At 48.3% G+C, this 24,318-nt stretch overlaps 9 protein-coding genes; 4 read left to right on the plus strand and 5 right to left on the minus strand.

The window, feature by feature from the left end:
* Positions 1 to 1,136: 1,136 nt before the first annotated feature.
* Positions 1,137 to 1,529, plus strand: FFUJ_09512 (uncharacterized protein; the record flags this gene model as incomplete). Its single annotated transcript, XM_023568577.1, has 1 exon — positions 1,137 to 1,529. The coding sequence occupies one exon, from the start codon at positions 1,137 to 1,139 to the stop codon at positions 1,527 to 1,529; it is 393 nt and encodes a 130-aa protein (XP_023435754.1).
* A 1,347-nt stretch (positions 1,530 to 2,876) lies between these two features.
* On the minus strand, positions 2,877 to 3,543 carry FFUJ_09511 (probable translation machinery-associated protein 20; the record flags this gene model as incomplete). XM_023568578.1 has 2 exons in its annotated part: positions 2,877 to 3,477; positions 3,530 to 3,543. 2 exons carry the CDS (start codon positions 3,541 to 3,543, stop codon positions 2,877 to 2,879), a joined length of 615 nt encoding a protein of 204 aa, XP_023436238.1.
* A 443-nt stretch (positions 3,544 to 3,986) lies between these two features.
* Positions 3,987 to 4,298, minus strand: FFUJ_09510 (uncharacterized protein; the record flags this gene model as incomplete). XM_023568579.1 has 2 exons in its annotated part: positions 3,987 to 4,124; positions 4,188 to 4,298. The coding sequence occupies 2 exons, from the start codon at positions 4,296 to 4,298 to the stop codon at positions 3,987 to 3,989; spliced, it is 249 nt and encodes an 82-aa protein (XP_023435755.1).
* Positions 4,299 to 6,413: 2,115 nt separating this feature from the next.
* On the plus strand, positions 6,414 to 7,232 carry FFUJ_09509 (uncharacterized protein; the record flags this gene model as incomplete). Its single annotated transcript, XM_023568580.1, has 1 exon — positions 6,414 to 7,232. The coding sequence occupies one exon, from the start codon at positions 6,414 to 6,416 to the stop codon at positions 7,230 to 7,232; it is 819 nt and encodes a 272-aa protein (XP_023435756.1).
* Positions 7,233 to 8,427: 1,195 nt separating this feature from the next.
* FFUJ_09508 (related to chicken h-caldesmon, Uso1p and YKL201c) lies at positions 8,428 to 11,934 on the minus strand (the record flags this gene model as incomplete). The annotated part of the gene is made up of 1 exon (XM_023568581.1): positions 8,428 to 11,934. One exon carries the CDS (start codon positions 11,932 to 11,934, stop codon positions 8,428 to 8,430), a length of 3,507 nt encoding a protein of 1,168 aa, XP_023435757.1.
* A 5,941-nt stretch (positions 11,935 to 17,875) lies between these two features.
* FFUJ_09507 (probable GTP-binding protein rho2) lies at positions 17,876 to 18,782 on the plus strand (the record flags this gene model as incomplete). XM_023568582.1 has 5 exons in its annotated part: positions 17,876 to 17,907; positions 18,037 to 18,115; positions 18,169 to 18,174; positions 18,230 to 18,421; positions 18,492 to 18,782. 5 exons carry the CDS (start codon positions 17,876 to 17,878, stop codon positions 18,780 to 18,782), a joined length of 600 nt encoding a protein of 199 aa, XP_023436204.1.
* Positions 18,783 to 19,862: 1,080 nt separating this feature from the next.
* On the minus strand, positions 19,863 to 20,414 carry FFUJ_09506 (uncharacterized protein; the record flags this gene model as incomplete). The annotated part of the gene is made up of 1 exon (XM_023568583.1): positions 19,863 to 20,414. The coding sequence occupies one exon, from the start codon at positions 20,412 to 20,414 to the stop codon at positions 19,863 to 19,865; it is 552 nt and encodes a 183-aa protein (XP_023435758.1).
* Positions 20,415 to 20,918: 504 nt separating this feature from the next.
* On the minus strand, positions 20,919 to 22,145 carry FFUJ_09505 (uncharacterized protein; the record flags this gene model as incomplete). Its single annotated transcript, XM_023568584.1, has 1 exon — positions 20,919 to 22,145. The coding sequence occupies one exon, from the start codon at positions 22,143 to 22,145 to the stop codon at positions 20,919 to 20,921; it is 1,227 nt and encodes a 408-aa protein (XP_023435759.1).
* Positions 22,146 to 23,441: 1,296 nt separating this feature from the next.
* FFUJ_09504 (uncharacterized protein) lies at positions 23,442 to 24,282 on the plus strand (the record flags this gene model as incomplete). XM_023568586.1 has 2 exons in its annotated part: positions 23,442 to 23,842; positions 23,922 to 24,282. The coding sequence occupies 2 exons, from the start codon at positions 23,442 to 23,444 to the stop codon at positions 24,280 to 24,282; spliced, it is 762 nt and encodes a 253-aa protein (XP_023435760.1).
* Between the last annotated feature and the right edge of the window lie 36 nt (positions 24,283 to 24,318).

Raw genomic sequence — 24,318 nt, forward strand, 5'->3', positions numbered from 1 at the left:
CTCTCATTCAAGAATATTTGCCAAACCAAACATCCATGATTAGGCGAATCACCCAGGGTTGCAACAGCTAAAAACTGTTGAGGTCGTCAGACAAACGCCTCTGAATCTCAAATCATATCAAGATGCTAACTTCGTTGAATATATTCTATGCTTAGACTTCCGCTAACAGAGATTTTTAACCGCTGAGGGTACCGCTGAGTATGAGATTGACAATATGGTTGCACCCGGGACATCCAGCATCAGGAACATACGACTAAGCCACGCCGAGGCCTCCGGATCGACATTGTGCATGGCTATCGGGGTCCCCAAGGCTCTTTAAACACTCCAGATCTCTGTTGGAGGGCTGTGACAGAGAAAATCGGGACGCTATGGTATAGGATCCCAAGAGCTGGGGGAGATTTCTTCTTCAGCACAAGAACATCTTGACAGTGCTTGAGCTCGACATATCAGAGTTTGGTCACACAGAAAGCAAAATCGGGAGAATAGCCGGCCGCATGGGGGATCTTGAGTAAAGAAGTGACAAACAACACTAGCTTGAGTGGAAGTCAAACAAGATCCCGATGCTCTGCCCCCGGACTTGGAACAATTCTTTCTCTATGAATATTTCAAAGATGAGAGTTATTAAATCGATTATCATCTTAAAGAGCTTTCCAGCAAGAGGAAACAAGGCAAAATATATGCAGCTAGTGTCTACAAGGGCTACGAACTGAAATCCAAAGACGAGCCCTGGCAACGGCCGAAGTAGAAGTCTAAGTGGATTTAATTTTCAGTATAGTAAGCCATGAGCAATATTTGAGCTATAATCAACAGTCAGTCAGTAAATGGGTGGTGCCTCACTTACACGGTGTTTCTTGCGCATCACATATGGCCTTATTACACTTGACATTAATTCGGATTTCAGAAAATTATAAAAGTAGTTTACGTTTGAGGTGAAATGAGGTTAACATAGACTATATCCCGAGATAGTGGCAGTCTAACTGAATGAGGTATATGCGTAAGCAGACTCCAGAGATATCTTATCTCACTCAGCTGCACTTAAACTTCTCAGCCTCGACTATTTCCATACTATCAAGGTTCCTGATTGGATCCCCATATCTATCTCTGAAAGCAATAGCTGCCTTTCGCCACATCCAAACATGACAACATTCTCGTCCATTCCCCCCTATATCCTCGGCGGCGCCTGTGTCAGCCGTGGAGTAATGGCTCTCCTCTCGCCACGAAAAGAGTACGGCCATGTCGGTCTTCTCCTCGAACCTAGCAAAACAAACACTGAAGGCGGTTCTGTTTCACCTCTGATGTACTTCAAGGGTCTTCGTGAGATATCATACGGTCTTACGTTGATGGCACTGCAATATCAGGGCAACGAGAGCGCCGTGACGACGTTTTCGGCGATATTGTCAACCGTGAGACTTGGTGATGGGTTGGTTGTCTGGATGAACGGCGGTGATGAGCTGCGATATAAAGCTGCTGGCCATTGGATTACAGGACTGGGGTTTGTTGGATGGGTGATTTGGAGATGGAGTTACTAGAAAAAGCTGAAAGAGAAGTTACATCAGACCGCAGTCATAGACACATATTGATTCCGAAGATCATGAAGGCTGAAATATCTCAAAACACGGCTCAGCTCCTCGCTCTTCTAGATACCAATTAGTATGTATTGTGTCTCATATGAATTCTAAGTTGTGAACACTCGCTAAATTCTTCCGTAGAAAACATATCACAACCATCAGAGGCATCGACATAGAGTAATTGAAGCTATTTAGTCTACGTATTTGACCTTTATTCAGCCTTTGCCTTTCATCGTAGCCGTGGGCTAAGAGACCACCCGAAACCTTCAACGGTACGACAAGAACATCATCAACTCACGCTCAACTACAAACCTATCTGTACAGCTACCAGAGGATTAAAATCCAATAATTGCTAGCCAAGGCTCAATTCACTTATAGTAAGCCCAGAACGGGATTCATAGGGTTCGTGGCCGCAATATGGATCGACGTCAAATGTTCAAAGAGTCCGAAAACGGAAAACCTGAATGAGTTACACAATGACTTCGAGATGCAGCCTTCATGGTATTTAAGAGTAATTGAGCATTTATGTGGTTTCAGTTCGATCGAGAAAGTCATCTGCGAACCTCTGGCGACCTGAGACTCAGGCTTCATTTGGCGGTGGCTCGACTTACATGGAGCCAGACTGACACTTCCTGAGACACCAGGGCCCTCTTATATCCAGTCTCGTTCCCCGTGTAATCTAAACAATCAATCGAGGTTTTATACAAAAGGTCCTTTCCTTCGTATTGTTTGAGGCGTGGTCGCTGTGAATGAGGTTGACGCAGCTGCAGGCCGCATGACAGGATGTCTCATGGATTGACAGCGACACGACAGATCAATTTCTGTTTATTGCGGTGAGGGCTGAGAGCTCTTCTCATAGACAAGCACCGGGCGATATCTATTTCCGTATGTGAGCTCTTTACAGCCATGAAAGAGAATGGCCTTGCTTCGATCCTCACCAGTCGCATTACGATGCAATGTCGACAGTAGGTCTGGATCTATAGAACTGACCAGCCTACCCTCCAGCAATTCCCTACCAAGAGATTAATGCTCTTTCAATTCTATCAGCCATAGAGTCTCGCCTTATGATCGCGCAATAAGTAATATTCGACCATCAGTGCAAAGTTCCCTCGTCCTGGGTGAATAACGCACTCAATCATTGCCAAAACCAAGATGTACCAGTCTATTTATGACCTTTTTTGTTTTCCAGAATACATTTAAACCAGTCATGATCATCTCATTCATGTCTCTCCGCTTTGAATTGTGTCCCCCTCCCTTGTTCATTGGTATCACAAAACCCTACTCCGATCCCCAACACCAACCCACATTTTACTCAGTGCTCAAGTTCCACAGTCCATCGCCCAAATAATGCGCGTCCTCAATCACGGGTCCCTTACCCTTTGCCTTGACCTCCTTGGTACCCGCGACGAGTGTTCCCACCGCGCAGGCCTCCTCCTTGCCCTCAGCTATGACAACCACAGGCTCGCCCTTGACAAGCTCTCTGCTCCATCGTCCCTCCTCGTCCATCTTCTGATCCATCTCCTTGCCCTCTTGTAGACCCTCGGGTGCACCATCAGCAGGCAGTCTGCCACCTGGGGAAGTCAAGCCAGGGGCCATGAGGGTAGCGCCCGAGAGGACGAAGCGAATGGCACCACGGTCTATACGAATGCTGGGAAACGCTTGAGGGAAGCGGTGTACGAGACGGAGATGAGGAACAAGGATGCCAGTGAGATCCTGTTGGTAGAAGAGAGGTGTCGAGTCGAGAACGTAGAGGGTGTTACGGTCGGTCAGCTTCATGCTCGAAAGGGAGGCCTTCTTGGGCAGAATCTCGTCGATGTAGGGGTTGAGGAGAGGGTATGTGTCAAGGAGGCCCTGGCGAAGGGAGCGCTGGACGGAGGATTTGAGCTTTTGCTTCGGTGAGCCCTGGATTCTGGTCATGGTTAGATGAGAGGTTTGAGAGGTTTCATGGTGGGGGATTGTACTCTTTCTTGAACATTGCGGTAATTTAACGGCAGTGCCGACGTAAATCTAATACTGGAGTTGAGCTCTGTAGTTTGTAGAACGAATAAAGAGAAAATGGATGGTAGAGAAGCTGAACTTGTCGTGTCGTGTCGGGACGTATCGTGTCTTGGTGGGGTGCTTTTGGTATGGAAAAGTCAAGTTGACAAGTGCCCCGCGGCATCGGTGGCGGGGTAAATCTCGAGATGCAATAACAGAGGCACAGCACCAAAGTCTCCAAAATACCATCACAACTGGAACATGCAGCATGCGATCACAATTAATAGACACAACGGACAGTTTATAGGGGAAATCCATAATCCTGTTATTCTCTTGCGCCTTCGCCGTTACAGGCGAATCCTGTTCCCATCATTAAGGTATCGTACATTAACAATGCCCCTCCTTTTGGTGGAGGGGTCAAGTCTAACAAGCACCGCCAGATCAGCCCTTGACGACATGTGAAACAGTTCCGTCATCCTTGAGGTGAACGTTGAGTCTATCCTCCTTGAAGTCCTTTGTGACCATCATTCCTGGCTCGATGATGCGTGTCTCCTGGGGGAGATCTCGCTTAGCAAAGACCTGTTCGTCATCGTTAGCAGCGTGTTTATATAGGTAGCGTAAATATGTTTCGTGACAACATACAGTTTCGGTCGATGTCTCTTCGTCGGAGAGCTTCTTGCCGACGAGCTTGTTCTGCCATTCCTCGGCCTTATCGCCGGATGTTGAGTTGATACCAGGAACAACGAGAGGCATGATGGGCGTTGTGTTTATTTTACGTGTGGTAGATGGTTCGATGAGTGTAGTGAAGTCTACGGTGCAGAAGAAAGAAGATCAAAGAGTCGGTTGCTTCCTTTTATACATAAAGCTTGCGTGGAATCACTGCATTACATATGAGGCAAAAGCAAGAAGCTCACGCCAAAGTTGATGACGTAGACTCACATGGCTAATCCCCAGATTCAGTTCGATTGGCTACGCGTCGGTCACTCAAGGGATAAAACATGACGTGCGTGTGAAAGAGGGGGAATGTTTAAAATCGATCAAGATCTCGGGTATTTTTTTAATGTTTGTTCATGTCATTTGCTAGTGAAATAAATGATTGACAAGTGATGTGTCTTGGCATTAGAATTATGCTTTTCTGTCAATCTCAGGCACTGACCACTACAACCTAAGTGCTGCTCGGCATTTTCAGCCCCTGAACATCACCTGTATGTGAGTATCTTTAGCGAGCCAAGGTTGATTCGGGACATCCCGATGAGATAAAGCAATGAAGGCAGAAAGTATCAGGATGTTCTGTTTGCGGACACGAGGTTCGTCAGGATATAGAATCAGATCCTCTTACTACCTACGATGGGATGCAGCTATTTGATGGCGTCGGGATGCGCAACAGGGTTCATCTCAGCTGCATAACGCCTATGAATACATGTAAGCAGAGCCAGAGGCAGAGTAAGCTCATGGCATTGACCGCTTATACAACATTTCTTCTCATTCTGTCCAGAGACGTGTTTCTCCAGTCTGTAGTCCGTATTCCGTTTGATATGATACCTACTGTTGCTCCAACATACACCCAAACACATGGCAATTGCAACAAATGAAAGAAGTCGATTTAAATGCCATCTCCTTCATGCTTCACCCCACAACCGTCGTCGCACCAGATGTCCAAAACTTGGCGTCGATTGGTTGCTGCACCGCCATCCTTGCCAGCCAGCGGTGTTGTGCTGTTATCCGCTCTTTCAGCCACTTCAATCAGCGCTTGCGGGAAGACATGGCAAGGCTTGGGCTTACGTAGGTGGGTGGTTTGCGCAAGGAGAGCCCGAGTGTCAAGTTTCAGCATGTCAGCAGTAATTGAAGGACTGTGACAACTTCTTGTGACACTTCGTACATCTTTACTGTAGAAATCAGATTGTTCTCATAGCAATGTATGTATGTAAACATGTCTCGATTCTGTTTGTTGATGTTTGTCTTTGTCTTGAATCCAGCTCAGCCCAGCTCCGGTGCTGGCTAGCCGGTTAGCTAATAAGTTCCCACCTGTGATCCTGCATCATCAGCAAAGTATCAGCATCAGCCGTCATCATGGGCATGCATTGGCAATGGATATTGATCAGACTCGTCCTTGGTGGACTCAACGGCAACGTACATACAGACACTACCACTCCAAATAGTTAGCAATATCACCGCTCCTGCACCCAAAACTTAACAGAACACTCACAGCCCTAACATCTGCAAAACAAAGAACAAGACAAGGACCCTCAATCTCTTCTCATGTCCTATCCCCTTTCAGGTTTAGCCAATTGTGGCTCAAGTCCTCTCACCCCCGTCTAGAAAGGATCCGTCTCCTCATCTCCCCTTTTTTTAGCACAAGCAACGCTCTAAAGATCCCCATAATAATAATAAGAGCCTGTAACATGGACTTGTTGCTGCCAGCTTTTGCCAGTGGCCAGTAAGCACTGCCAGCCAGCCTACCAGCCCAAAGACCGCCTCATATCCCCTGCCTCTCTTTCGCTCTCTCACTGCCTCTCTTTTTTTTTACTCCATTTCCAAGGACCCTCCCTCACCCAGAGAAACCAAGGTTCAGCCCAGAAAGAAACGGACGGATAATCCCTTCCATTTCCCATCCCATTCGCTTCGTTTCGCTTGCTCCCTCTCCTTGTTTCTTCCTCTTTTTTTCTTCCCTATCGTTCCCCATCAAGACCACCAAACAAACCCACCCTCCCCCAATTTCATCCTCTCTCCCCTTTTTGGATTGAGCGTGTCTTGGTTTCAGGCGCCCAATTCGTATTCGACATCAGAAATTACAGAGCTTGCTGGGCATCCTCTCGATCGAAACCTAATCTCCAAAAAATAACGAAAAAACCGTTGAACCCGTTCATCATGCGCTTCTCAACCGCCATTCTCTTCGCTGGCAACGCCCTTGCCGCTGTCCAGCAAGAGTGTCTCGCCAACCACCACGAGGACCTCGCTGCCTTTGCTGACTGTGCCAACAAGGGCGCTCTCTCGTACTGCCTCGCCAACCTCAAGGAGACCGACGAGGCCGCCCTCAAGACCTGCTACACCTCTGCCGGCTGCTCCTCCGACGCCGCCGCCAAGGAGGCTCACTACACCTTCGAGCGATGCTCCGAGATCGCCAAAGCTGGCGAGCTCAAGAAGCGCTACGAGGCCGCTCCCATGCCAGCCATCATCCCCCGCGTCGAAGCCGCCGCTGCCATTACCGACGCCCCCAAGGCCACTGGTGAGCTCAAGAAGCGTGCCGATACCTCGAGAGGAACCGACTGCTACACCACCTTCAAGAAGAGTACCGAGCAGTGCGATCTCGAGACCGTCTCGGATAAGACCAAGACCGCCACTTGCTACAGCACTGAGATCAGCACCAGCTCGTGCCGCTCCGAGGTCATCTGCACAACCGATTCTTCCGCCGATGATATTTGCATGACCAAGAAGGAGATGGACACCGCCGGTATCATCATCGCCATCGTCTTCGCTGCGTCAGCCGCTCTTATGCTCGGCTACCTCACCTTCATGTGCTGCCGCGACCGCAAGGAGCAGAAGCGTCTCGTCGCGAAGTCTGAGGCCGTCGCCTTGGCCCGTGCCGCCACAAAGAAGCAGCGCGCTGCTCAGCGCCAGCCCCTCATCCGTAACGCCTCGGGCCAATCCGCCCCCGGCGCCGGCAACCCCTTCCAGGACCGAATCTAGGTGGATCGGTCTCGTCGAGGGAGGGCTACGGGAACGAGGCAGCTTCACCGAGTCTGCGAAGAGTATTTATATCAGAATTGAGCTCTTCGGCTGGCCCATGGAGCTGCCTCTTTCCAAGCACTCGCCATCTCTTTATAATGCCTGTGTGAATGCCAGCGCGGGGGAAATATCCAAGGCTTGGAAATCTTCAAGGCCGAGGATGACGTGTTTTTCGATACCTTGATATCAGGCCCGGAGGGGAACAAACCTTACATGACATGTTTGAGTATTTTGGAGCAATGGGAAAGGATAAAGTCTGCAACTTTGGTGCGCGAATGTATCTATTCATCTACCTTATGAAATGGGGACGGTCACAGCTAGACGTTGAATTAAAGTATTACGTGTGCTTCCATCTGGCCTCTCACATGTTGTTCATCTCGTAGCTTTCCACAAAAATGGTCACACGCGGCACATACTCGCACTCGCACCTGTTGAGGTGAGAGTTGTGATGGCTGAAAGTTTATGGCCAGCACAAGCCACTGGCGTTGGAAAGAGAAACGGTCAGATCTGGCTGGTACTTGGAGGCCACTTTTTGTGATCTGTGTAGGTCAATCATCGTCACAAACATTGTTCACATTCACAGGCCTACTGCACGCATTGCATGGAGCCATTCAGGGCTGATGGTGCGTATGATCCGCTGCTTGAACAATACTCTTTTATTGAGCTCAGCGCTTTCTTTACGCTGTAGAGTTCCTCATCGCTTTCCTTCCAACTGCAACATTTGGCAGCAAATCGCACCTGGGTATCCATGCAACATCCTCTTCTCAACTCTGGGTAATATCCGAATATATTTTCACCCGAAGAAAATGAGCTAACGTGTTGGTTTGGCCGTCTTCTGTTGATGAAAAACGCCGGAATTTCATGCACTCCGCTGGTGCTGTCTCGGTGGGGCAGTCAGCTATATTGGAACTCACCCCGAATCGTTGGTTTGTGATCCATTGACTGAAGGATCGAAACGATCAATGTCAGATACGTTCGACGAACCCCTCAGGTGTAAAGACGACCTCCCTCTTTTGTGACCTCCTAGCAAGGTGAAAGGCTGGTTACAACTTGCAGAAGGTTCGGGACCTAGAGGGGTGCTATCTCGCACCAGATCTCTGATGGACAAGGGATTCCGGCTAGTTTGTCGGCCCGCCTCACGCTGCTGAGACTTTTCCTATATTCCCCCTCGCAGAGTTGCTTGACCAGCCACCGGGCTACCAATCTCACCTGGAGCGCCGACTACTCGATAAAATCCATCATTTAGATCGGGTTCCCATCGGACGGCGTGGCTAAAACTTCCACCGTTCTGTCGGATAACTAGCGTACCGCCTCCGTTGTTGGGGTTTCCTTCGGTGTCACAAAGGTTGATGAGAATGGCTTCTGAGATACTGTCGCCTGACAGTGCCTCAATTCTTGACTTCAGAATTGAGAGGTCAATGTAACCTTCTTGGTCACCCGAGCCAGCGAGTTCCTGGCATGCCTGGCAGAGCATTGCGCGAAGTTGGGGGAAGCTAGGGTGTGACGCGGTTCGAAGAGAGTTGATTGCAGGAACAGGAGACATGCCAAAGCCAGGAGGTGCACTTGGTGCGCCCCAGACAGGATTGTTGAGCCCTGGGGGAGGCAAAGGATGTCCACCGACACCAGGAGGGCCCCACGGGTTGGGGGCCAGCGGAAACGCTGAAGCCAAGAAGGGACTCGTGGTATAATCAGGCCTAGGTCCAGGTGGTTGGTTTCGCACCCCCATAATTCCTTCGACTTCGAGCGGCTCGTCATCTTCCAACAGAGCCCGACTACCAAGATGTGCAGTTTCATCTTCTTTGTCGTCAGATGAGCGACCAAGATTTATGCTTCCAGGACGCCCAATGGGAGCAGGTCGACCAATGGGTTGTGCTGGGGTTGGTGGCGCGTCAAATTGAAATGAACTTTGGCGATGATGCGTTGATGGGGGTAAGTCCGTTGGTATCGGGAATCCATTCATGTCAAATTGATCGACTCCTGGCTGTGAGAACCCTGGTGGTATCGGTAAGGGAAATCCCCGTCCAGCTGGCCCATTCATCCCAGGAGGAGGCATCATTGCACCAGGGCCATGTCTAAACGCCGAAAAGCCATCCTGTGACATGCGATTGGGGAAACCTGGTGGTGCCGGGTGGTGGTGCAATCCTGGGGGCGGATGCATTCCCATAGGAGGTATCTGGAAAGGAGATTGTCCTGGAAGTCTCGGTTGTCCATTTGTTGGAGATACCGAGTGAGAATGCTGGGTACTTGCGCTTCCGTGGCGCTGGCCAATTAGACCGGGGCTCATGATGGGTGTCATGGAATGAGGTGAAGGGTCTTGGCTTGTAGACGAAGCTGTAGCGGATTGCGCTCCACTGTCTTGCTGCGAGAGGGTCCGAGGTCTTATAGGAGTCGGTGCTTTGGACATTACAGGAGTGGCGACTGGAATCTTTGGCGAGGCGTAGCTTGCAGGATTCGACGGTTGTTGTGGAAGAGCTGCCGGGATAGGTACCGGATGCTGGGAACCACGCTTCGGGATTTGGATTGGTTGTGATGGTTGACTTGCCGCTTTCTGGGCGGCTGCCTTCTCCTCCTTCAACTTCTCCTTAGCTTCTCGGGCTGCTTGGGCATCTTTCTGAGCTTTTGCAGCACGAGCTTCTTTGTCCCGCTTGTCGCGCTCTTGCTTGTCCTTCCGCTCCTGCGCCTCGCGCTCTTTCTCCTCCTTTTCTTTCTGTCGCTGTTCTTCCCTAAGCTTCTTCTCCTTTTCCTTGGCTTCGCGGGCCTTGCGGTCTTGTTCGGATCGCTCCTGAGCTCGGCGTTGCCTCTCTGCCTCCTTGCGTAGGCGAGCTTCTTCGTCAGCCTTCTTCTGCGCCTCCTTTAGCTTTCGTTTCTCTTCGGCCCTGGCTTTTTGTTCAGCAACCCGTTGCTTCTCAGCTTCTAGCCGAGCAGCGTCTGCAGCAGCCTTCTCCGCCTCTTTACGTGCTTTCTCCTCGGCCAGTGCTTGCTTCTTCTGTGCAGCCCTGTCCTTCTTCTTCTGTGCGTCTTTGGCCTTCTTAGCTTTCCTCAATTCGGATTCTCGATCTTCGGCCTCAAGTTCTTCTAGCAGCCTCTGCTGGCGCTCCTTGGCGACTTTTTCCTTATACGCCGAGAGAACCCTTTGTTCAAACATACGGGCGGCGAATATCTGGAACATGCGTCGGCCTTCCTCCATTCGTTGCTCCTCCGTCATTTGGTCCTGGCAGCAACACTCAGTATGGGACTGGGATGGTATCACAGAGGGGTTTGAGTATACCTCTTCCTCCTCATACTCCTCGTCCTGACTATCATCAAAGTCATCATCCTCGTCCTCTTCTTCGTCGTACTCGTCTTCTTCAGGAGGAGGATGATTATGTGGATTGGAGTATGAGCCATTAGGGTGACCGTAGCCCCTTGAGAAGTGTTCGCGGGCGTCTTCTTCCCTTGCCATCCTACGTTCGGCAAGCTGTTCCATCATTTCGATAAACCGCTTGCCGTCGTTTTTCAGGAGGTCATCCGCCACGGTGAGAATACCACCTAAGTCCATGTTACCATATCTGCGGAGAAGTGAATCAAGAAGCTGCGTACCCTTGACTTGGAGGCTATTGCCAAACGTCAAGAAATCGGCGACGTCCCGTTCATGTGAGTTTTGATATTCTTCGGGAGGTTCGTCGTCGCTGTAGTCATCGTCCTCCACTTCGTCTTCGCTGTAAACCTCCTCCAGCTCGTCCTCGTCTTCGTCGTCTCCCACATGTTCGACTATTCGACCGCGCGATGGCGGGCGGTTGGCATAACTTGATGGCAGACCCCGGGGCGGTCTTAGAGCGAAATCTCGAGCCGATGGTAGCATTGGTGGTCCCTCGCCTTGGTTTGCAAATTGTTCGAGTTCCAGATAGTAGGCATCGTAGAGCCCTTCCAATTCTTCCTCAATGGCATTTCGCTTCCGTCCGCACACAGTGCAGCTGCATGTATGCTTCTGTTGCTCCTTCATCTTCTTCAGAACAGCATCCTTCTCGACTTTGACCAAGGATTTCCGCTCATCTTCACCCAATCCAAGCCAGAACGCTTTTATGCGTTCGCGCTCCTCTTGATTGCTAGTGCTCCATATCTTATCGCGTGACATCCCAGGGCCCTGCGACGAGTGCGATTGGGGCTCAGATTCAAGAGTTTCGGGTGCAGGTGATGTAGGATCGGCATTCCCTCCCTTCTTCTTTTTCTTCTTGTTCTTCTTCGATTTTGAATCCGAAGGGGGGTGCCCGTTTGTAGTTGGGCCTGTTAATTCGCTCGCCAGGATATACTCATGCTCGTCGTCGCTTTCGACCTCTTCGTGATCAGCGGGACCACGGCCTGGGGTATACCCTGTGCGTGCACCACCACTCGCGACATTGTTGGTATGTCCGTTCGCAGCTTGCTGTGCGGCTTTTAAAGCAGCCTTCTGTCTACGCTTCTGCTTCTTGCGGTTGACTGTTGGAGCAGGGTCATTGTCGGGATTGGAAGCCTCTAGTGGGGGGGCACTGGCTTTAGCAGTTGTGGGGGTCGAAGGCAAGGAAGACTCAGAGGTAGCGCCCTTAGGTACGGTGATAAACTTGGAGCCATCCTTGTTGGTGTATTTTGCCGTATTTCGTGGTGATACCGGAGTTTGGGCGGCCGGTCGTTGGTTGTTGGCCGGCATCGTAGGTTACGGAAGCAAAGCAGTCGAGGGCATGAAGATGCTGTGCGCGACACGTGTCTGTCGATGGGAGGACGGTGTATGAGGAATATGGTTCTGTAATACGCGAGAGCGTGTCAGCTTGGGAGCGGAGGGTATCGCGCGTGTCAAAACGGTGAAGTCGTGGTCGTTAGGCGGCTGCGGGCACGTTGCAAGTGGAGGGTCTGGGGGCGGCTCAAAATGAGGCACTCACAGTCGGAGAGCGAGCGGCCAAGGTCAGGGTTAGGTCAGCGATGACGCCTGCGGGGAAGGGACCCAATGGATTGATTGTTATTGCTGTTGTTATAAAATCGTAAGCGCAGTCGGAGGGTTTTATAGATACTTCGGATTGAAGATAAAAGAGTGCGGAAATGTCGTAACGTTCTTTGTCTGGCGTTGTTTGATGCTTCGAGGCTCAAGGCTCAAACACGATGGATGGGACAGTAGAAGTCACTCTTTGGTGGAGTTGCATAGCACCTGTACTTTCTCATGCAGCCGAACCTGCCCAGCGACACTGTGATGTGGTCAGGCACGCATCTGATTGACGGGATATGCCCCGCTATTCCCCTAGCCTGGCGTAGCCTGGTGTGATCTCGCACGTGATGTTGAGATCTGGCGATTTGGTTTGTTTGTGCCTTGCTGAGGGTGGGGTTGCAAACAGCAACCTTGATGTCAACGTCACTCGTCTCGGGGCTACCCTGAAGCTGGGGATGAAGCAACAGAGACAATCAATTCTTTGCTTGGCAATCATTAAAAGGCCCAATTCGTCTATTGTTTATTTCTCAACAAAATTCTGCATCATTATTATCTCTTGTCTGTTACTCAATTGTGCGCCAAGGGCTTCCAATATGCATAGCAAAGCAATCGTGAAGCAATTCATTGACATCACTTCAGTCTCATGACTCAAAATCCTCTACGACCTAGCGTTTGCTTCTCTAAAAGTCCTAAACTCGATTAAGCAATTAATATTTCAATATTATGACAGGACTGTAATAGGGACCAGTGCATGTTTGACAAACAGACTTTGGCTTGGTTATTAACGGTGGGAAAACACCCGTTCCGTCTTCGCGAGACGATCAATACTCTATACAAACAATATCACCGGGGAGCAACCAAGGCAGATCACCGCCAGAAGTATCAGGCCCGAATTAAGATCTTCACATCTCATGCCGATGTGCAGAACAAATTTGACCACCAAACTCGTCATCCACAGGCACCACGATGGTTGCCGACGCCGTGCAACATTCAACATGGCCAGCACAATCACGCAAGAGCCACATGAAAGCCTCATAGACTCGACTCTATCTTTCATCTCAACAGCTGGATGAGACCATGTGGAACAAAACTACGACATACATCTCGGCACGCAAACCCATGTGAGTGTGACAGGATACCAAATTGAGACGATGCCGTGTTGCCCCTTGTCTATGCAGGTTGCAAACGACGGAGGACAGCATCGACGGGAGAGGACGACGCAACATGTTTCGGCTATTTGTCCATACATAGACGAACGATTCTCAATTGCTGAAATCTGCCCGTACAAACGCCGCTTGGAGTACCACCCACACTGAATCAGGGCCTTCAAAGGTGACCGGAAGGGTAAACGAACGCGATCTCTGCCCACCAGACGAGGAGAATATGCAGGTAAGACTCAAGCAGCCAGCGACGCTGACAGCTATGCATGCATTAATGGGACGAAGGATCGTGGCATCACTTGCAAACACCAACGCAGCCTTGTAGGGCAGTGAGTTAGTTCATCGCCTATTGTGACATCGGCCATGAGGCATCGTTGTTGCATTCGACGTAAGCAGGCAAAGACAGTGAGACGGGCCAACTAGCTCATCGGGTATGCCCGTACAGTATGCTGTCATCAGTCATGAAGGATCCACGCAGGTGAGAATTGAAGTTTTTCTACACCAACGTCAGAAAAGAAAACGACCTTGAAGGGACGTTTGTAGACATACGGACGTCAGCAATGCGGACCGCCGGCACAACTCACAAACACCGAGATCCTTCTCACGGAATCCATATTATCACGTTATTAGCGTGAGGGAGCCAAGACGATGGAGCGCATTAACGGGATCATCCGTAAAATGGTCGAGTTGATCTCATCCAATGCCCTCAAGCAGCATGGCATGAAGTCTTGAGACACGAGCTAGGGTTCAGTTGCTATTTCTATTTCTAGGGGACTTTTCCATCATCGCTGCACAACAGGCAATAAGCGTCAGTGCTAGAGCAGTAGTTCATCCTGCCCCTTGGTTTCCAGGGCTCCAGGGCTGGTCTGGTTCCTGTTTTTAGCTTACCGGCTGGCGGGTGTGGGTTAGTCTGCACAGCCTCAAATGGCGGCGGCCATGCATTTTTGCACCCAAGCAAGGAGATTGGCTGGCATGACGAGCATCTCAGAGCCCAAATGTTTAATCCTCCGAGTAAAGACAAGGGCACTTTTGATGTGGATCTGTTGATATGCTTGTCTAGATCTGAATTCTGTCGTTACTGTCGTATTGAAGGACACCTTGGCCCTGCCGCCCATGGAAGCTATCGATGCAGAAACAAAACCGAGACAGCTAATTCGTTGAATAAGATATGAGCATTGAAGATGATAGAACAGCCCGTGAGTTTTGTTTGGCTTGGCGGAGTTGAGAGTTGAGTTGAACTGAGAGGCTCCATGACGACGAAAGTCTCCACCGACGTTTGTTTACCTAATTGAATCTCTAGTGACGATACGATTTATGACGGTTACCGAAGCGGAACGGCACTGCAATCTTGTTCCCAACTGGCCGTTAGAAATACCTTACCTTTTCGTTCAGATTCTTCCCATTGAGCTGGTACAGGGCGGAGAATGTCAGAATTAACCGAGCTGGCTTCAGTCATGGATATTACTTGTTTTGGATATACAGTTGTGGATGCTCCGCCACAGCACAGGGGGCTTGCTGTTTGCTGCAAGTCCATCAATGATGATCAACTAACTCATTGATGAGATGGGCTATGCTAATCAGATGCTGCTGATGACAAAACCCCCAATTGAAGTCTCTCAGTGACTTTTCCCAAAGCTACGTAGTCAGGATGTCAGAAGATGCCGTTGTAACGATCCATTCTCCGGCACATCTCGTGTACCTTAATCCATGTCGATCAACAACCACAGACTTGCCGTAGCATTGCAACAAGAAGCAACTCATGCTGTCGAAGCCCACTTTGTGATAATGCGCAGTCCACTCAGGCTGCCCAGCTGTCACAGAACCTGCCCGTACTAGAGAACTTTCAGGGCTGTCGTCCCCCACTAGACCTCACCTCATCCTCAGCTAAAAAAGGTCCCCCCGGACCCGTTTTCTACGTCGAGGCTCCACATGGCCTACCCGTTCAGGGGATGCACCTCAGTACAGTGAGTACAGTGCAGTGAGTGTAGTCAGTGAGTCCGTCTGTCGGTCTCTCCACCATCACCGATGCCACCACCGTCGCCGTCGTAAACAAGCCCGGCTGTTCCAACAATAGAAAAGAGGCTGCTTCTCTAGCTTTAGATCTGCCGCGTATAGTATAACTAAGCGTTAGGCTCTTGGGGATATCTTGAATTGGTATCAGATTATCGATCTATTCATTCCTTAACATCTTGAATGACTCGTTTCATCTTTTCTTCTCGACCTACACAATCTTCAGAACCTGATGCACATCAGCCCAGCCCAGTCCGCCTCAGCTCCATTTTAGACTGAGGCTAACCAAAGAACCAGGTCGGTCTGACAAAAAAAGAACAGCACCACCTCACCACAGTCCTTCACTGTCCTATCATCTCGGTCAATCAATCATCAGTCCTGGCCGTCAGTCTTGGTCTCGTATTCCCAACCCGTTAAACATCATTCTTTCATATTCTTTCTTGTTTCTCTACTATTCTACCTATTCTTTGAAGAACTTGGTCATCCAACCAGCTGCTTGGCACTCGTTTCGTCCTAGACATTACTCTCGCCATTAAAAACGCTCTGATCTCACTGCACAAACCAAGGGCTGTACTGCATTGCATTAGTACCCTGGCAGCTGAACCGTATGCTACAGTGCATGGACAAAAGTTCCGACACATCCCGATTGTACCTTAACCACCTTGATTACATCCTGCCATTTTACTCTATAATTAATTAAGTAATATTTATTTAATTATAATAATATATATATAAATCTGTAGAGAATTAAAAGGAGATTCTAGCTATATAGCTTAATACTTAATGTAGTAGCCATTTATATAATAACACTTATTTAGTTAGTTAGGTATTAATTTTATTACATTTTTAACTATATTATCTTTAATCTTAATCTATAACTCCTCTATAGCTATAATTAGCTAGTTAATTGCCTTAGCAGACTTTAGATAAGTAGCAATTTTAGGATATATTTTATATATTCTCTCCTTAAGGACTTTCTAGAGGTTTTTAATAGGGCTAAGGTCAGGACTGTATAGAGGCCAGTCAGTAAGAAAGACTTCTCTTCTTCTTGCCTAAAGATAGAGCCAGTCTTAAACTTTCCGATAAGTAAATATATAGGCGTTATTATACTAAAAAGTCTCTCCTTCCTTAATAAGGTTAGGAAGATAAGACTGCAGATAGGATAGAATATACTAGCCTATTATTTCCCCCCTCTTAAATTTAGGATCCCCTAAAAGAGAGATAACTATAGATAGTTTATTATAGTTAATTATACTATAAAATATCTATAAATATCTTATAGGCTATCTGCAGGCTTAGACTTTATTTTTATAAAGTCTCTTGCCTTATAGTATTATTAAAAAAAGCTTTTAAAAAAGAAGTCTCTAGACTTATAGCTTAATAAAATAACTACTTAATATAGTTACTATCTATATAGTTAATTATAACCTTATTAAAAAACCACTAACTATACTAAAATAACTTATCTTTATAATAGTATTTATTTATAAAAGATTTTCTTAATTAAGTAGCTTCTTTAGTAAAAAATAGGTATTAAAGTGTAAGTCTATATTATATCTTCTTATTAATAAGCTAGCAATAAATTATCTTTAGTAATGCCTTTAGCTATACCTAACTTATAATATCTCTATATAAAATAAAAGGGTTATTCTTAATAAGTATTTTAATATAACTTTTATCCTAATCTAATAGTACTAAGGGCCTGCTAAAATATAGTTTATCTTTATATAACTTTTAGGCTTAATTATATTAAATAATCCTATATATTGCATAATAACTTAGCCCTGCACTATCTATAATATCTTTAACCTAAACTCCTAATTTATATATTATTATAAACCTTATTCTTTTATAAGAAAAATAATATACTTTTTGCCTTTATTAAGGCATTTTAATCTATTTAAATAATGTAATGAAGTTATGGTGTTGATGTTGATATTTTGTTGAAAGCGGGGTTAGACCGGGAATGTGTCGGAACTTTCGCCGGCCCACTGTAGCACCGTATTTACGTACTGCCTGCACCTGGCCCGGCTTGTCCTGACCTGGCTGGTTCCATCTGGCCCTGTCCTCCTCGCTCCACGTCCGCGCGCTCATTCAGGTCCGGACGTCCCTTGTTACTTTACTCACCCATCCAACGATTCTCTTACCAAAAAGTCCGTTGGCAAAAAAAATAAGGGGTCCTATCCCAGATCTCGACGACATTTCTCTGACCGAACCAACCTTACTCTCCAATTAATCATCATCACCTTCATATCACCCAATCTAATCCTATCCAATCCCTTTCGGCCTAGCCTAGCCTGTTCCTGTTGTTATCACCGCGACGACGCCCTCTTGAACGCTGTAGCTCGTTGCTCTTCCACCCATAATTAATCGACGGCAACGATTAACCGACGCATCACCCAGATCTGGGGCCCGTAACAGACTCCAGATCCGATTCCCTCCTACGAGTAGTCTCGAGACGATATCATCACGCAGCTTCAAGGCCATATAACTCAGTCATCATGAGCGCAAATCCTAGCAACGTTATCCGCAGGTACGACTTCATCGCGCTCCCAAGCTCCGCTCCCCATCAGGTCCCAAAACGATACTCCTCCCTGCCATACCAATCATCACATGCTCAAGATATTTGAAGATCAATCAGACCACTAACGACGTACCGTAGGAAGTTGGTCATTATCGGTGATGGTGCCTGCGGCAAGACCAGTTTGCTGAGCGTATTTACGCTAGGTTACTTTCCTACAGTGAGCCCTCCAAGTCTACATATCGTCATCAAATCATGCTAACCTGTTTGCAGCATTATGTGAGCCTCGACCGTAACCCCTTGCGACGACGATTATTGACCTCGTATTATATAGATCCCCACAGTCTTTGAGAACTATGTGACAGATTGTCGAGTAGACGGCAAGTCCGTCCAGCTTGCTCTATGGGATACCGCTGGCCAAGAAGACTACGAACGATTACGACCGCTCGCCTACTCAAAAGCCCATGTCATCTTGATAGGATTTTCCGTCGACACACCAGACTCCCTTGACAATGTTAAGCATAAGGTACGGCCCCCTCGGCATGCGGTATGCGCTTAGTGATGAACCCTGGAAAGCTGACGTGTTTCTCTTGCAGTGGATTGAGGAAGCCACCCGCCTGTGCATCGGCGTTCCCATTATTCTCGTTGGTCTTAAGAAAGATCTTCGAGAGGACCCCGTCGCGATCGAGGAAATGCGCAAGAAGTCGATGCGTTTTGTGTCTGAACATGACGGAGAGTCAATCGCTCGGGAAATTGGCGCAAAGCGATATCTTGAATGCTCCAGCTTGAGCGGCGAAGGCGTCGACGACGTATTTGAGGCTGCCACCCGTGCTGCTCTGCTGACCTTTGAGAAGGGCGAGGGCGGCGGTTGCTGCGTTGTGCTGTAAAACCGTCAGCCATGCGCCTCAGAACGAACCATCATCCACGCCACTTGGATGTACTCACACACAATACCAGGGACAACATACAGCTGTTCCTAGGGTTTAACTTTACGCGATCGATCACCACTTCGCCTCGGCCGCAATACCAATATATGTTCAGACAACTGGAGACGAGTGTAGATTTTTGGATCATCAGGGAATCAATTTAGGATATAGATGAATTTATTGCTCGGCGCCTCAGGAGGACAACTTCCTTTCATACACTCTACACTCGCTCACTCTCAAAACTCATCATTACGGAACTGAAGCTAAAGGCAGCCTCACATTCCGGCACTTCGGCCGACCCGATCCTATTTACTATCTATCTATTCCACGGCCGATCTTCTCTCGAATGCCGACATCCTCACTATCACGTTTCCTTTCTGGCGTTTTTTTTTAAGCAGACAATCAACATGTAAAGACTCGCTCATCGAGTCTTCTCAGACACAAACAAGTGACTACCATCCAGCCATATGCACCCTCATTTTCATTACGATCGAACTGCATTTTGGATCTATTTCGAATACTGGCCAATCTCACCTGTCACTCGTAATATCTGGGCGGAATTGCAAAAACCAGCTTTTATATACTTGGCATCCTGAGGAGAGACAAAAATTGGAGAGGAGCAAGGGTGCATGGGCAGAAAGAAGGACACTTGCATGATTTGGTTCGAGCGGGTTCAGATACGCATATTCACTCTCTGTATTAATAATCGAATAGCGGCATAGAACTGGCTTTGTCAAGCGTTGGAAAGATGAGAGTGAATCAATGACATGGATTAAGATGACGGGGAGAATGATTGGTGCTGTCGTTTACGGACCTGATACTTAATGAGAGTGATGATCTTAGCATCTAATGTGGTTCATACATAACTAGCCATGTTTCAAGACGTCCCTCGAAGGATTGAGTGGCCTCAAGTATGGACTTAATAAGAGTCGTAAACATTGGCTTTCTAGCTACTATCGTCTGAAAGCTGCCTTATCATACATACAGTACAGTTTCTATTATAAGCAATTTTCCCCCCGGGTCCAAACAGTAAATAAGGCTTTAATCGTTGTTCCTCTTCCACTCGTGGTTCCAAGCGTTCTTAGCTGGGTGCTCTGTTTGGTAACGAGCATACTCAATGGGAATTGCGTCAAGACCCCAGACACCCTTCTTTTCCATAGCAACACGGTACAGGTAGCCCTCGTCTCTGTTTCCTGGGCCAACTGTTTTGCGCAGCTCTTCACAAGCATTGTACATGCCGCTGAAGATGCGGGAGCGTTCTTGCTCAGTTGCTAGATGCTGCTGTCGTCGGAAGAGTTGCCAAGCGCGGTGGATGGTCCAGTGGCGTAGGTATCGAAGACGGGCCATTCGTAGAGGAGGGGGAGCGGGAGAGAACATATTTTGGCGGAGCGTGCGGATGCGGTAGTAGTTTTCGGACTTCGGAGCTGCGTGCTTTCGGCGGGGAGGGACCTTGCCGGCATTGGGGCTCTTCGGCGCGGCCTTGGGAGGTGTGCGAGCAAGCATGTTCGCTGTGGTGGAGAAAAGACGGGTCGTTTGCGTCGTAGAAGCACGCTGGCGGGTAAAAAGCCCGCGGAGAGAGAATATTGAAGACATCGTGAGGTTTAGCGGTGCGAAGCAGGCGGGGAAGTCTCAAGTTATTGACCAAGACATAAATATTCGGGTCAATCGTATTGCAAAAAATGATACAATCAACTAAAGCTCGAAGGGAATCGGCGGTAATGATCGTTCGGCGGTTCGATTCGTCTTAATTCTCTGGAGAGAAAGAGAAAGGCGCATTGAACGCTCGTGCTAAGAAGTGTCCGCCTTGCTTGACTTGTGCTCGGGTTTGACGCAGTTTTTCCTGGATCAATCGATCGTATGGTTGGAGTGCAGCTCGGCAATCTTTCAACCGGGGCAAGTTATTCTCAACACTCGGGTTGATACAGTCGTATTGGAAAGTCTGCTCATTGTAGAGGTTCCAGATGTCCTGCACGAGGAAATTGTTAGCTCGATTCGGTTCGGGTAAATATTTCACCGAGTCCAGCTCAAACCCAAATTAACTTCAACTCAGACTTCAAACTCTTGTCATAAGACGATGATGCCTCGAAGTCCGTGAAATTATTGTCTCAATCCAGACCAAATTGAATTTTCAATCTGAGTGTTGCTGGAATAGACAGTGCTGGAAGGTTGAAGACTTACCGATTGCCCCTCGTTTTCGTAGATAAAGAGATCTCGACGATTCCCACCATGGAAATGCTCCCACGCCATTCTTTCCAGCCTGGAGTTCCAGTGGCCTGCAAGATCTTGCAGTGAGAGACCGGTGGCAGCTGTGAGAAGAATCTCTAGGTCTGGCGACTGAACACCTTCGTAGACTTCAGGCACATCTTTGAGTCGAAGTATAAGCCACGCAAGCTCTTGGGTCACGCCATGTTTCCAAATGTTGTCTTTGTGGTCTTGGGTCGGAAAAACCGCAAAACTTCGGGAAAGGGAAGTCCAATCCTCTAGGATTTGTCTGAAAGTATCAGGATCTATCACCACTCTTGAGCGTAGGAATGCGTGTCTCGGGTAGTAGGCTGCATGATATACGCCTAAGAAAAGCGTCATCGAGCCGATGAAGATTTCAGAGGCTGGTTTCCAGAGGGCCATGAGGCGTAGCTTGTGCTCATAGGAGCTTCGAGGGACTTGTCCTTCATATGTGAAGTTCATGTGGCTCGGCATGATGTCCAGTCCTTCAGTGAACGGTAAAGAGTTCGAGTATCGGAAAATAAAGGTCCCAGGGGAGTATCCGAGAAACCACCTCCCACGACGCATGAACGGAAACTGAATAACTCGGAAGGTTTCAAGGCGATCTCCCATCGTGACATGTACCTGGCTCGCTATCTGCACCAGTTGATTGTTGATGAGCATGCTTGAAACGTCCCTGGGATCAACAACTCGGGGCTCCATCAGGGCTCGTCTCAAATAAACGAGCTTTGGCATGGATGTATTCAAAAGCTGGTCAAAGTTTTCCGTGATGGTGTTGCGAACCTCTTCTGATAAGCTGGTCGCTGGTATCTCATTTGTGGTAAGCAGATCATAGGATGCGTGGTAAAACGCTTGATCGGCCACACTCTTTCTAAGATTGGCTCTGAGGCAATGCTTGATGGGGCTATATCGTCTCTCTTCGGACTCTACGCTCATGTACCAGATGGAGAAATTGTGAGCGTGCAAAAAGTCCGTGGGGGTACACGGGAGCTGGATGCCCTGGCAAGGGACACAAGCGTTCGGATCCTGAGCACGTTGGGGACGAGCATTTACCCGCGGCCGGCCGCAGCCAGCCCTTCGAGGTCCTCGAGGTCCAGTCATCTAGAGACAATTTTGGAGAGACAACGATAGGAGCACTGGGTAAACATACGTGTTTGGCCTGTAAGAATATCTGGTTAGAATACCCGAAAAGATAGGTCTGATGGAAGCCGGCGAGAATGGGAAGATGCAGATGACAAAGGAGAAGTTTTAAGAGAAAGGCGAGACGTTGGGAAAATCAAAACAGCGAGGAGGAAAGATCAGGGTGCTTTCGTCATGTTTTTGGTATAGGAAGACTCACTTTTGACTTTTGTGTTCGCAGAGAAACTTCTGAATATGCAAACTTAGGTAAGTGAGGTTGCCGCCTTCAGGGAAACAAGAAAACTTCTGAGTTCTGACTTCTAGGTCCATGGAACGGGAAAGAAACTGTCAGTATGCCTAGGCTCGGTAGGCCTTAAGACTGCCCACCCGATTCTTTTGACACCTTTGTTCACTGTCAGAAGTGATGTTACCCCTGAAGGCCACCACCATCACTAACCCAAATGGGTGATAAAATAAAAACAGTATTGAGTGCCTCTTCAACTTGATCATTAGAAGAAGTCACGTTTTAAAGATTACAGCACATATGTGGTAGAATCAAACGCTGGAAGGTTTGTAGTGGCGTAGATTAAGAAGCGGAAGTATACCGCCGTTGACCAGAACCTTGACTCAAAATTTACTATAGTAGTCGGCAGGTAAGGACTTGGATTTTGTGACACCTGAGGGGCCCAAAAGGCGATTATTTGCCAAGATAGAAGTTCGAGATAGGATTGAACTGAATAACAGAGTAATGTTACCTTTATCTCTTGTGTGGTGGCAGTATCGATGCACGTTGCGAGAAAAGGGGGCATTGATGACTTTCGATATCGTGGACCGAGACCGAAGCTATAATAAGAAAGTGTAACGAATACAGGTTTTGCGCTAGTTAACTTAAGATGTCAGAGAGACAAATAGCTTTCGTTTTTAAAAGTAAATTTATGGTTGTTAGATCATCATTCGTCGTAGATTGATCAAGTTCTGATATCTTGCCCAAGGATTCACTGACACTGCCATCCGTCGCAGCTTACTTTCACACGGACTAACACTCCCAACTTGTTCATGTTTTTCATCCTTGTAAATCTGATATTTCCTCTGCAAGCTTCTATTGTTTCCCTTTCACCACAAACGAACTTGACCTTACGCACCAACAAACTCGTCACACACTTCCCTTCACCATCACCACATCCCTCTTCACACTTATAAAAGTGCCTGACAAGGTATTTGGCAAACATATTTCTCGGATACAAGCATTCACTCATCGCAAATAACTAGATAAACAAAATGGACAGTCCTTACGCCTCCAACACTGGCCTGTCTTCGGACTCTGAGCCTGATGATGCCCCTCAGGCTAATGATTATTGGGTCCGACGTCGAGCCCAGGAACGTTTACGGGGGCCTGGCGCTTCCGAAAATAGGTCCAGCCCGGCACCCGAGGACCTAGAGGATGTCCCTCTTGATGACGACAACTCTGACCAGGGAGAGCATGAGGAAGGGTACGACATCCTCGACGGGGCGCTCGTTCGAGGGGCGATGCATCGAGACCGCTCCATGAACGAACTCGCCCCTGACGAGGACTCCGATGAAGAGCCCTCCTCTGAGGAGCTCCAGTTTGACGACGCTGGAGTGGTTGGGTACTTTGGCGCTGAGATGTTCAGCGAGACTGAAGAGGTGCATAGCCAAAGGTATGATCCGTGATTGCTTTTAACTCTTATCTCTCGGACTCGTCTATGTTTAAGAACCTAGAAAGCTAACTCAAAATAGCACCTCTCAGATTATCCAGAACCCTTCTGGCACCGACGTCCCCCAAGGAGTTCTTGCTGCAACCGCACAGATCGCGCAGAACAACCTCGCTAGGTCATACGACAACCTCACCGGCGGGCTTACCTACACTGCCCATCGTGCCCAAGATGCCATGGCGACCACTGCCCAGGTAGGGGGCCCTCTAGCTGAAGGGGCCTGGCGTGCTGGCAATGGTGTCGTGATTTGGGCTCAAGAGCGATGGCCCAACATGCCTCGTGTTATCAACCGTAGGGTGTTGGGTTCTCTGGCCGAGATTGTGATGGAGGGTGTTCAAGCCTTGCCACCTTCGGACTCCATCATTCGCCCACAAGGACGGCGATGAATAGGGGGGCCAAGGTAGGCTATGGCTTACTGCCGC

The sequence above is a fragment of the Fusarium fujikuroi genome, chromosome FFUJ_chr09 (genome assembly GCF_900079805.1).
Source record: "Fusarium fujikuroi IMI 58289 draft genome, chromosome FFUJ_chr09".
In the NCBI taxonomy this organism is placed as follows: domain Eukaryota; kingdom Fungi; phylum Ascomycota; class Sordariomycetes; order Hypocreales; family Nectriaceae; genus Fusarium; species Fusarium fujikuroi.